A 12,171-nucleotide genomic window follows, 5' to 3' on the forward strand; every position below is an offset into this window, starting at 1 on the left:
AAACGAAAATAAATTTGGTAATCTTGTTATAACTTCATGTAATCCGAGCTCAAGCAAGCGAATACCTTGATAAACATGATGCGAAGCGGACGATAGCTTGTAGCGATTCAAATAGAATCAATAAGTGTAATAATATTTATGACTACAATTTTAATGCTACATACACCTTTAGTTTTCTTTTATTTTTTACCTATTACTTATACATATTACATTGTATATATATGCTTATATTTTGAGATTAGGAAACGTTCTTATAACATCTGATTTATCATTAAACATATATCGATATATTACTATATTTTAAGATAAACGTTGTGTAAAAAATTTCGGATATAAAATTTTAATGTTGATTTTATTTAACTGCTAGTGACATCTATGTTTTTTTAAATAAATAACATAACTACTGCAATAGATGGCGCTGCAATCGATACATGCTTTATTTTCTAATTAGCTTCGTGATTAATTTATAATTAATATGTATAATGAATTCAAAATGAAATAAAGGATGATAATTTGATTAATTATAAATTAATAAATGAAATCTAAAAATGTTTCATTTTAAAGTTTCAGTTTTAGAACGTGTCGTCAGTTTGACGTTTAAATAGATCGACGCAAAAATTTTGATGTTTTGTAATAATACCATGTTTATATTGAAATATCATTGAATATATAGTTGCTTGTAGTGTATAAAAAGGATAATAATCTATTTAACGGTGCGGTAAATATACACATTCGCCGTGGATCCCAACATAAGCGGTAAATATTGCTCACTATTCGTACTCCGGTTCACGCCGTACAATATACTGTGTCCATTTTTTATATCAAATCATTGTTATTTAAATGCGACATCTGACAGCAACAACATTCCCTGAATTCTCAATAAATATTGCTGAATATGTAACACAAATATGGAATAACAGCTAATACCAAACGAATATACAGAAAACGTTTCAAAACGGTCACGTGATCAAAACATCATAATTTAATTAACTATTTAACAAAATTTCGATAAGAATGTCGTAAGAAACTGTAACTTACGAATGACGAAGGAATTTCAAAGAACGCTGTTTACTTTTAAAGCGAAACTTTAATTTCATTCTTAAAACTTAATTATCGTAAATATGTGAAATATTAATGATTAATTTAAACTAGCTAAAATTTGATCACATAACGAACGTAACACTGTCATCGGTAACAATTAAAACCTTACATTTATTGTATTTGAAGAGTTTTACATAACACTGTTTCATGATAAGGTAAAAAGCTAGAATGCCTAAAGCAATTTTTTCATTCAACAGCCCTTACAGATGTTTGGAAAAGGTTCTGGGATCTTTATAATGTATTGCTCTGAGTTTATTCTGTACACAATAGAACTCCATCTGATCATATATAAACTTTATATAAACTTTCACATATTTACAGTAAAGGTCTACAAACAGCTTTTAGATAATAAATAAAAAAAATCCTCTTAGTCCCAACTAGGAACATTGAAATCCTTAATGATTTCCTATAATAATATGCATGTATTATACAAATAAGCCTTCCTCTAGAACAACTCTGTTTATTGATGAAAATAGCATTGAAATTGGTTGCAAATTTTAAAAGATCTAAGTGTACAATTTTATATAATGTTCTAGTGGTCACCCGCAGCTTCGTTTGCGTTTTAGTTGTTGGTTGTCATATTTTAGGCAAAAAACGGTAGCCTTTGTCTTTTCTATGAGCTCAAATTTCCTTTATACCTAATTTCATTATAATTTGATATTGAAAGAGCGACAGACAGACAGTCAGAGTTACAGTTAGTAATATTATTAGTAGTTACATAATACTTATATATATAATATTATATTATATATATAAGTGTATTTGTTTTATACAATGAAGAGTAGCGTCAGTTCTGAACCGTGTAATGTGTCTCGAGTTAAAGATAATTTAATTTCTGTGTCTGTAGTGGAAATGTGCACGGGGGAGGCGTGGCGGAGCGCAGGGGTGGCGCGCTCGCCGTCCCACGAATCGGTGACCACTGAGCTATCCCTGTTCAGTGTATCCTCAGCGGCCTCGGATGCTCGTGTGCTCCGATTGCTTGCCAGTAAAGTGAGTAAACTAACCTAACCGTAAGTTACTTTATAGTACACATTATGTATAAAGAAACTTGAAATTTATAACAAACATTTATTATGCAATATCGGACATTGTCTGATAAAGTTACTGACTGAAATATCCACGGCAGCTTAAGAGGAAACTATCTGACTTATAAAGCACAGGTTTGTGCAACCCGGTGCACTCACATAACCCAGTAGAGTTAAGTTGTAGTTTTGTTTTTCAGGCAGGACAAGGTCCAGATCCAAGTTTGAGGGTGGCCAGCCCGAATCCTGAAGGGAAATTGAAGTGAGTAACTGTTTAATATATTGTTAAAGTTTGTTAATTATCCATTGTTGGATACAGGCTGTTGATAAGGATAGGGTGTATAAATGACAGACTCGCATCAGATATATTAATATTAATTTACCGAGGAAGTCTTTCAATGACAACAACAAATATCAACAACAACAGCCTGTAAATTTGCCCCTGCTGGGCTATCTCTCCTTTTGAAGAGAAGGTTTGGAACATAGTGAATGAGACTGATGCAAAAATCTTAATTTCCAATTAACAGATGTAAGTATTACTGGTCAGTATTAGATAATTATTATAAGTATAAGTAATATACAATTTACAAGAGGTTGTATAAAATCTAGAGGCAAAGTTAAATTTTCCTAGCAAACTGGTTGAATGCTGGTTGATTATATACAACAACAACAACAGCCTGTAAATTCCCACTGCTGGGCTAAAGGCCTCCTCTCCCTTTGATGAGAAGGTTTTGGAACATATTCCACCACGCTGTTCCAATGCGGGTTGGTGGAATACACATGTGGCAGAATTTCTATGAAATTTGTCACATGCAGGTTTCCTCACGATGTTTTCCTTCATCGCAGAGCACGAGATGAATTATAAAGACAAATTAAGCACATGAATCAGCGGTGCTTGCCTGGGTTTGAACCCGCAATCATCGGTTAAGATGCACGTGTTCTAACCACTGGGCCATCTCGACTCTGATTGATTATATAATATACTAGCGACCCGCCCCGGCTTCGCACGGGTGCAATACTCATACTAAACATACTACAGAATTTGTTTGCTTACGACATCACATTATAAACTTCTACAATTATACGTTTTGGCATGTGTACCGTATTGTAAGTATATACGTATTCATGTCCACGTAGTAGAAAAATTACAAACAGACAACGACGTCCGCGTGGCGTGGGAAATTTGCAAAACGCAACGCAACATACACCCGATCAAGTACCATAAGTATCAAGTATAAGCTGACCCCCAATTCATATCGACAACCATATCAGAAAGAGCTCAACTTAAGTTGGGCGTTTATATTTCCAAAACTTTGTATCATTTGCGTATAAAAAGTAGCCTAAGTTACGCCTTAGTACATTACCTACCCGCCAATGAAAGTCCTGTTCAAATCGGCCCAACCGTTCCAGAGATTACCCGGAACAAACAGACAGACAGACAGACAGACAGACAAAAATTCTAAAAATGTGTGTTTTGGTATGTGTACCGTATATAAAGACAAATGCATGTAGCAGAAAGTGGTTATTTTAATATTACAAACAGACACTCCGATTTTATTTATTTGTATGGATTGTAATGGCAAGGATGGCTTGGAAGAATTGACTCTTTGATCATTGGTACATGTGTGTCCCAGACGCGGCTCGGGAGCGCTGCAGGCGGGCGACGCGTGTCGGGAGCTGCTGGCAGGCTGCGCCGCGCTATGCGCTCAGCTCGGGCTGCGGCGCTCCTTCAGCGCGGGGGACGTGGCCGCGCCCGGAACCTTCGCCCCTGTGCGCAGGTATACACTATCTATACAAAATATACAAGATAATTGATATTTTATATGGTGTACATATGTATATTTTTGATCTGCTACTTTTATGGCTGCAATGCCTTTACTAAATATATTACGGAATGTCTAACAACCTTCACAGTTTTTCAGTCATTCTCTTCTATTTTGCACGTATTATACATAAAAACATTTCTCTTCAATCGCTCTATCTATTAAAAAAAACCGCAACAAAATTAGTTGCTAATTTTAAAGATTTAAGCATTAATACTTGGTGGTAGGGCTTTGTGCAAGCCCGTCTGGGTAGGTACCACCCACTTACCAGTTATTCTACCGCCAAATAACAGTAATCGGTATTGTTGTGTTCCGGTTTGAAGGGTGAGTGAGCCAGTGTAACTACAGGCACGAGGGACATAACATCTTAGTTCCCAAGGTTGGTGGCAAATTGACGATGTAAGGAATAGTTAATATTTCTTACAGCGTCATTATCTATGGGTGGTGATGACCACTTACCATCAGGTGGCCCATATGCTCGTCCGCCAACCTGTACCATAAAAAATAACATATGTATTGTCAATATTTATACACTATGACAATTGCCGAAAGCAGCCTATATTTGCTCTTCATAAATAAAGAGATTGACAACTGTGTGTGCTAATTATATGTGTGTGCAGTGCGACGTCGGAGGTGGGTCTGTGCGCCGCTCTGGAGGCTCTCACGCTGACCGCCGCCTCGCGCTCCTGCAGCACCTGGGTGGCTGGTGAGTGACCAGCTTCTCCACTGACCAGCTATGGCTGCAGACCCTAAAATTTGAGGAGGAATTCTTGATAGCAGATACTTGGTAGTAGGGCTTTGTGCAAGCCCGTCTGGATAGATATCCACTCATCAGATATTCAACCGCCAAACAACAGTTCGCAGTATTGTTGTGTTCCGGTTTGAATGGTGAGTCAGTGTAACTACAGGTACAAGGAACATAGCATCTTAGTTCCCAAGGTTGGTGGTACATTGACGATGTAAGGAATGGTTAATATTTCTAACAGCGCCAATGTCTATGGGTGGTGACTTACCATCAAGTGATATAAATATACTGACAGTACAGTCAACTCAGATAAAAGTATATCATAAAATAAAATTCAGAAAACCTACAAAATAGTTTATTTATTTGGTTCTTTAACAATGTGTACGCTGATTATAAATATAATAAAACAAAAGTTAAATTATATTCTAAGTGTCACAATTACTTAAAGAATAACACGCCATGCACAAAAATCAACATCTTAACCTAATCGGAAAGTTATTTGAATATATTTTAAGTTGCTCAAGCAAGCACCACTAACGCGCACGTTACGTACTCTCAATGCGATAGCAGACAGAGTGGATATGTTTTGTTGCAGCCATTGCTGCTTGGAATATATCATATACAATTTAATATATATATATATATATATATATATTATTATGACATGGATAGATGTATTAAATTTGTTTTTTTTAAAGTGTTGTAATATCGAATTGGGGCACAATCCTGTAATGATAGGTATACAGTGTGGCGTTAAATAAATAAATAAATTTTTCAAGATGTCGTATTTGCCAATTTCAGTGGGAGGCTCGCAGTTGCCGTCGCCCCAGAGGTCACATCCGGTGCAGCCGCCGCACAGATCGCTGCCCAGCGACAACAAGAAGGTAATATCCGGCTCGAAGGACCAACATTACCATACATAGCTATTCATACAAAACTAAATGTAAAGTAACAGCCTGTAAATTTCCCACTGCTAGGATAAGGCCTTGTCTTCCATTAAGGAGAGGGTTTGGAATATATTTAACCACGCTGTTCCAATGCGGGTTGGTGGAATGCACATGTGGTGGATTTCGATGAAATTAGACACATGCAGGTTTCCTCGCGATGTTTTCCTTCGCTTCAGTACGAGATGAATTATAAACACAAATTAAGCTTAATTATGCTTGCCGGAATTTGAACCCCAAATCCCAGTTCAAACTACATATCTATACATATAATAAAATTGGAGTGTCTGTTCGTAATAAAAAAAAACTCTTTATACTAAATGCATATGTATACAAGATAGATATAACTTTGCCTTCTTGCCGGTTCTTCTCGGTAGAAACTACATTCCGAACCGGTGATAGCTTCACTTAATTGTAAAATGACGATTCAAAAGTGCTCGTAAAAGCCTACTTGAATAAAGTTTATATTGATTTTGATTAATAATTGCAGGTCCGACAGAATTACATCAAGCGTCGTCTGCTGACAACATACCGCGCTCTCGAGAGGATGTCTCAGTCAGAATTCAATCTGGACAAACTAGAGGTAATATATTATCTGTTACTCGATGGTGGTAGGGCTTAGTGCAAGTGCAAGGTAGGTACCACCCACTCATCAGTTATTCTACCAAACAACAGTACTCAGAATTGTTGTGTTCCGGTTTGAAGGCTGAGTCAGTGTAACTACAGGCACAAGGGATATAACATCTTAGTTCCCAAGGTTGGTGGCGCATTGACGATGTAAGGTAATATTTCTTACAGCGTCCTTGTCTATGGGTGATGGTGACCACTTACCATCAGGTGTCCGCCAACCTATAACATAAATATATGTATATATATATATATATTCTACCCCTAATACATAGTATTATTATGTTACGGTTTGAAGGGTGAGTCAGCCAGTGTAGCTACAGGCACAAGAGAGATATCATCTCTATTTAATATACTAATATTATGTTAGCAAAGCTAATATGTTTGAAAAAGTACTTAAATATGTTGATTTTCCCAATGCAAAGCCGCTAAAACAGTATATATGTCACCGTAAGATTATAAAATTTTGAACAAAGAAATATAGTCAACTGTGAAATATGATTACAATAGGCTATTTGACTGGTTTTTAAAATCAATTTTATATTATTTAGTAGAAGTTAAGGAACCCAGTCAAAGTTGATTTTATTTATTTCTAGTACATATTTGCCGAAAAATATCATATTAAAAATTCGATATTTAAATAGCGCGCGAAAACGCTACTTGGACAACATGGCGCTGCAATGGAGTCGGTGACGTCACTTTGCTGTATTTTAATCTGTTGTACCACAGATTAAGCAAAGTGACGTCACCGACTCCATTGTATTGTATAGTAGAAAAGCAAGGTTTACAAGCAAGTGACTTCACCATAAGCCCGGCCAATCAGGAGCGTTTTGTGTCACGTGACAAACGTTTGAAAAAAATGCATTTTTATTTATTGATTTTTGAATAAATTAAGTATTATTTTTAATAATCGTTAGTAAATAACCATTTTTAAACTCATAATATACACTGATTACAATAATTCACAATTTATTTTTCGCTATATTGTAATCTACATATAACAGTTTATATACAAATGTGTGGTGTTGCTCTCCTCAAATGGAGGCCTTAGCCCAGCAGTGGGAAATTTACAGGCTGTTGCTTTTCGTGAATAAACACTTGGAATGTATGGTTTTTTATAGGCAGCTGCGTCGGTTGCGGTGTCGGGGGGCCCGGGCCCCACCACGCTCGCCGTGCCCACCAAACCCGCCAAATATGTGCATCCAGGTATGTTACAATATACTATAGCGATATATTAATTGCCAAAATCATTACTTCAACAAAATTCATAGACGAATTTTCATCCCCAATTTCACCCAATAACGTGATGAATTTTAGAAATGTATTTTCGATATAACTCATATCGAATTGACATACAAACTATGTTCCAAGTTTCATTCTTTTATTTGATGTATTTAAAAAAAAATTAATTTATTAACATAAATCTCAATACGGATTTACTTGTAATATCGGATGTGATAACTTTCCATACAATAATTTCATCCCCCATTTCACCCTCCTGTAGAAATTGTCATTCATATAGACCTCGACTTTATGTGATCCAATCTTGATTGTATGAAAATCATTTATATTTTATTTGAAATTAATTTGAAGATATACTTAATTTATATGCTTTGGAACTTAGTTTATATAGAAGTGCAGTTGATAAGGTTTTTGATTATCTGTACACTCAAAAGGCCTTCTCTAAGTATGTGTGAGTGAAACTCGTGTTCTTGTCTTAGTGTGTGTGACTAAAAGTAGCGACAGCATAAAATTTTTTTTTTTTTTTTTGACGACGATAATTTGTTATGGAGAGCCGCTTAGCTATGTGTATAAATCAAAATAAACTTTATTCAAGTAGGCTTTTACGAGCACTTTTGAATCGTCATTTAACAACCAAGTGAAGCTACCACCGGTTAAGTAGATTCTACCGAGAAGAACCGCCAAGAAACTCAGTAGTTGATCTTTTTAAACATAAAAAATATACAAAGTTTAAATTAATATATATTGCTTGGAAGTCAACAGGCGTTATAAATAGGGCGTTTGAAAATGCAACAGAATTCGTGTATTGAATATTTGCTATTGCTGAATCGATAATGATGCGATTCGCAGAGGCTGCTAACCTGGCGCTGACAGCGGCGGACCTGGAGCGCGAGCGCGGCCGCCCGCTGTCCAAGTACGAGCGGAACATGATCATCTTCAACTGGCTCCACACCCTGGACGAGGCTGCGCCCTTCTAGAGCCCTACGAGGAGTAGGACACACACAGAGTTGCTACAACCACCTTATACATCATTTTCATAATACAGTGAAACCTGGTTAAGTGAAACTTCATTGTTGTTTTACTTACGAGCGTAGGACACACACAGAGTTGCTACAACCACCTTATATATCATTCTCATAATACAGTGAAACCTGGTTAAGTGAAACTTCATTGTTGTTTTACTAACGAGCGTAGGACACACACAGAGTTGCTACAACCACCTTATATATCATTTTCATAATACAGTGAAACCTGGTTAAGTGAAACTTCATTGTTGTTTTACTTACGAGCGTAGGACACACACAGAGTTGCTACAACCACCTTATATATCATTCTCATAATACAGTGAAACCTGGTTAAGTGAAACTTCATTGTTGTTTTACTAACGAGCGTAGGACACACACAGAGTTGCTACAACCACCTTATATATCATTTTCATAATACAGTGAAACCTGGTTAAGTGAAACTTCAATGTTGTTTCACTTATAGAGGTATTCCACTAACCCAGTGTCTCAGATACCCGGGTATAAATAAATACCTGACTCAGATATGGGTGCGCTTTGACATTTTGCAAATAAACACCTTTATGGTATTAAGCAAAACTAAAACTTGAAGTCATTGATGCTTACAATTACATACATAGTTAAGTGCGGTTTTGCGGGTAGAAAAAGAATAAGTTAGTAAAAATACAAAACAATGTTATCTCAGTTACAGAAGTTTATGCGTAAAAAAATCATTTGCTGTCTCATTTGTAGAGGTTATTGTAATGATGAAACAAAATAACAAATCCCAGTTATAGAGGTTTGTTTCGTCCCACTAACAGAGGTGATTCAATGATGGGACCGCAGTATGAGTTCCAGTTATGGAGGTATTTCACTTATCCATGTCCCACTTAGACAGGTTTCACTGTATTACAATCGACAAATCAAATCAATATACTCTTTAAAACTATATACACAAGAAATAAAATATCTAAGAATATAAGTAATCTTAATATTCAATATAACAGCTTCCAAATTCAGAGTAACTCGCTAAATTTTTAAACTTTTTAAAATTAATGTTAATATTTTTGTTTGTTTTAAGTATGTTTGAAAATTTCTTGATTAATTAATAGCGCTGTGGTCTCCTATAATTGGAAGAGTTTATAATATATATACTGTGTATTAATTTAGTAAATATATGTGTGTCGAATCGACAGCGACATCAGTACGATCGTCAGGCATCATAGGGGCGTATTACTAGGGCGATCGAGTAAAGAGGAAACCGCGAATATAGGAACACGTTTAATCTACGTTTAAAGCACTTAATACACTAATTCAAGAAGCGAACGACAGTCCCTAGGATGGAGGTATAGTACGACACAATTTAGATGTCGCATCGGCAAAATTCGTAAAACCGATCACATCCGAATTGAGTACGCTATCCCCAATTTTCAATATTTATTTCTCACGCGAATATGATCTTTGCACAAACGTAATAACTTGTAATATCATATGACCTAATATTCGTCAATTTAACGCGTGGATTTACATGCACTTGCTTTTTCTGACGCGCGAATCTATAGCGACGAATAGCGTCGAATGGCGCGATAGGGAGCTATTTCTATTGGTCGTGTGAATCGGCATTAATCGGTTTTAATTTCATTCCATTGCATTTTCCGATGCTACATCTAATTTGTGTCACTATACTGATCCTCATGAGAGCGGAATCGTAAGTGAATCGTCTTACTACTACCTCCATCGGGTAGGCTCCGTCGTAGCGCGAAGTTAGTCGTTAGTCGTGTCGTGACGTCACGACAATGCTGCCGCCTCGCGGGAATCGTACCGCGCTTCGTTACGCTAAGGAATTCACGACCGTCTCCGGCATATATATATTTTGTTGGATTCATAATTTACTCTATTCAAGCTAACTCGTATTTGCGCAAAGCTTAAGCTGCCACCCGTTCAGAATGTAGACAAGAACCGGCTAGAAACTGAGATAACTCATCACCATTAATATACTGTCTGTCGCACTTTCACGAACAAACCAATGAGCCGAATTTGATGAAATTTGCTGTAAAGCAAATTAGAACTTCAGAAAAGGACATAGGTTACGTTTTTGCCTGACACGTGACAACCAACCACCGAAAAGGCGAGCGAAACCGCGTGTGTCGACTAGTCTGATTACATAAATTAATTAATTTTAACAATAATTTAAATGAGGCTCGGTTTTATAAAATTATATAAATATATTTGGAGGTTGTAACAACTCTATAAGATCTCAAAATTCATTATCAATAAATTTATTTATATGTTTGTAAGGAAATTAAATGTGTGACATACTATAAAAAACATAATTGTATAATTAGTTGCTTCTCTATTTACTATGATACCTGCCTGTTAGGTCTTTTAAACTCTGCAACGGAAATTATCATCAAATAAAATCGAATCAAAATAAACTTTATTCAAGGGCTTTTACAAGCACTTTTTAATCGTCATTTAACAATCAAGTGAAGCTACCACCGGTTCTGAAAGTAGATTCTACCGGCAAGAAACTCAGTAGTTACTCTTTTTTAACATTTGAAAAATACAAAGCTTACTTGCCGCCTTTATTGTAGATAAAACATAAATAATATCAAAGATTAAGATTTCGACCAATCAGGTCAACCCAATTCAAGATCAAAGTATTGCTATCTCTCTCTATATTGCTTGATCAAGAGTTATAACGCGTTCTAAAAGTTTTCGCATATCTATATGACAAACTGTAATGCAATACTTTTGTATTATATATAATTAAACTTTTATTTATTTCAAATGATTTCACATATTTACTAATTTGAGGTTATTTTATAGTGTATGTACTTGTAAATAATTTTCAAGTATTTTATTGTTATTTAAAGCATATTTGAAGTCAAAATACAGTTAATTTGGATTGTATATGTTATAGTACTAAATATATGTATATTAGTGAACTATAACACCAACAAATTTAAACTTTTTCAAGTATCTTATTCCCCCTAAGAGGGTAAAGGGGGTGGGAGTGTTTTATAAATTTTGCATGGTTAAATATACAGCTTCAGCTACTAGAATGTAAAGTTACTACCGGTATGAAATGTAGATTCTAGAAGAACCGTTGCAAAACTCAGTAGTTACCCTATCTCTCAAATGTAAAACATAGTCACATATACATATACAGAATTGTATATGTCCTGTTTTTAACTCAGGGAAAATGAACACCAAGCTAATTGTCTGTAATATATAGTATCATATGTGTGTTTTCTTAATATAACATATAATTATATCGAAAGGCAAAGTTAGAAATATCAGCATAACTTTATTATATTAGTGTATTGAGTGTGTGACATATCTATTTCGTGTGGTTTTTATATTATATAAATAACATAGTATATGTTCAGTATATTGTCTAGCTGAAATTTCTGAATTTTACAAAACTAATTTATATTTATGTTGATAATTTTGTTTAACTTATATTTTATACCCTAAAGGGGTAGATAGGGTTTCAGTAGGGGGGAAGGGGGAGGAATAGTAATTTGAGGGAATAAGGCATTGAGTAAGACTAAGCAAAGATCATATCCTATCTTTAATGTATATTTGATGATATATTCATTCATTCATGAAATTTTGTGCCGACATGACAATATGACCATGCATGGGGTACATGGCCCATGT

The 12,171-nt window shown here is 35.4% G+C and overlaps 1 protein-coding gene across 1 annotated transcript; it reads left to right on the plus strand.

Annotated features, from left to right (window-relative positions):
- The first annotated feature begins 594 nt into the window (after window positions 1–594).
- Window positions 595–8,660, plus strand: LOC124541606. The gene is made up of 9 exons (XM_047119526.1): window positions 595–756; window positions 1,949–2,091; window positions 2,324–2,385; window positions 3,758–3,901; window positions 4,567–4,652; window positions 5,493–5,575; window positions 6,126–6,218; window positions 7,384–7,468; window positions 8,354–8,660. The coding sequence occupies exons 2-9, from the start codon at window positions 1,954–1,956 to the stop codon at window positions 8,479–8,481; spliced, it is 819 nt and encodes a 272-aa protein (XP_046975482.1). The 5' UTR covers window positions 595–756; window positions 1,949–1,953; the 3' UTR covers window positions 8,482–8,660.
- Window positions 8,661–12,171: the final 3,511 nt, after the last annotated feature.

The sequence above is a fragment of the Vanessa cardui genome, chromosome 28 (assembly GCF_905220365.1).
Source record: "Vanessa cardui chromosome 28, ilVanCard2.1, whole genome shotgun sequence".
Classification (NCBI taxonomy): Eukaryota; Metazoa; Arthropoda; class Insecta; order Lepidoptera; family Nymphalidae; genus Vanessa; species Vanessa cardui.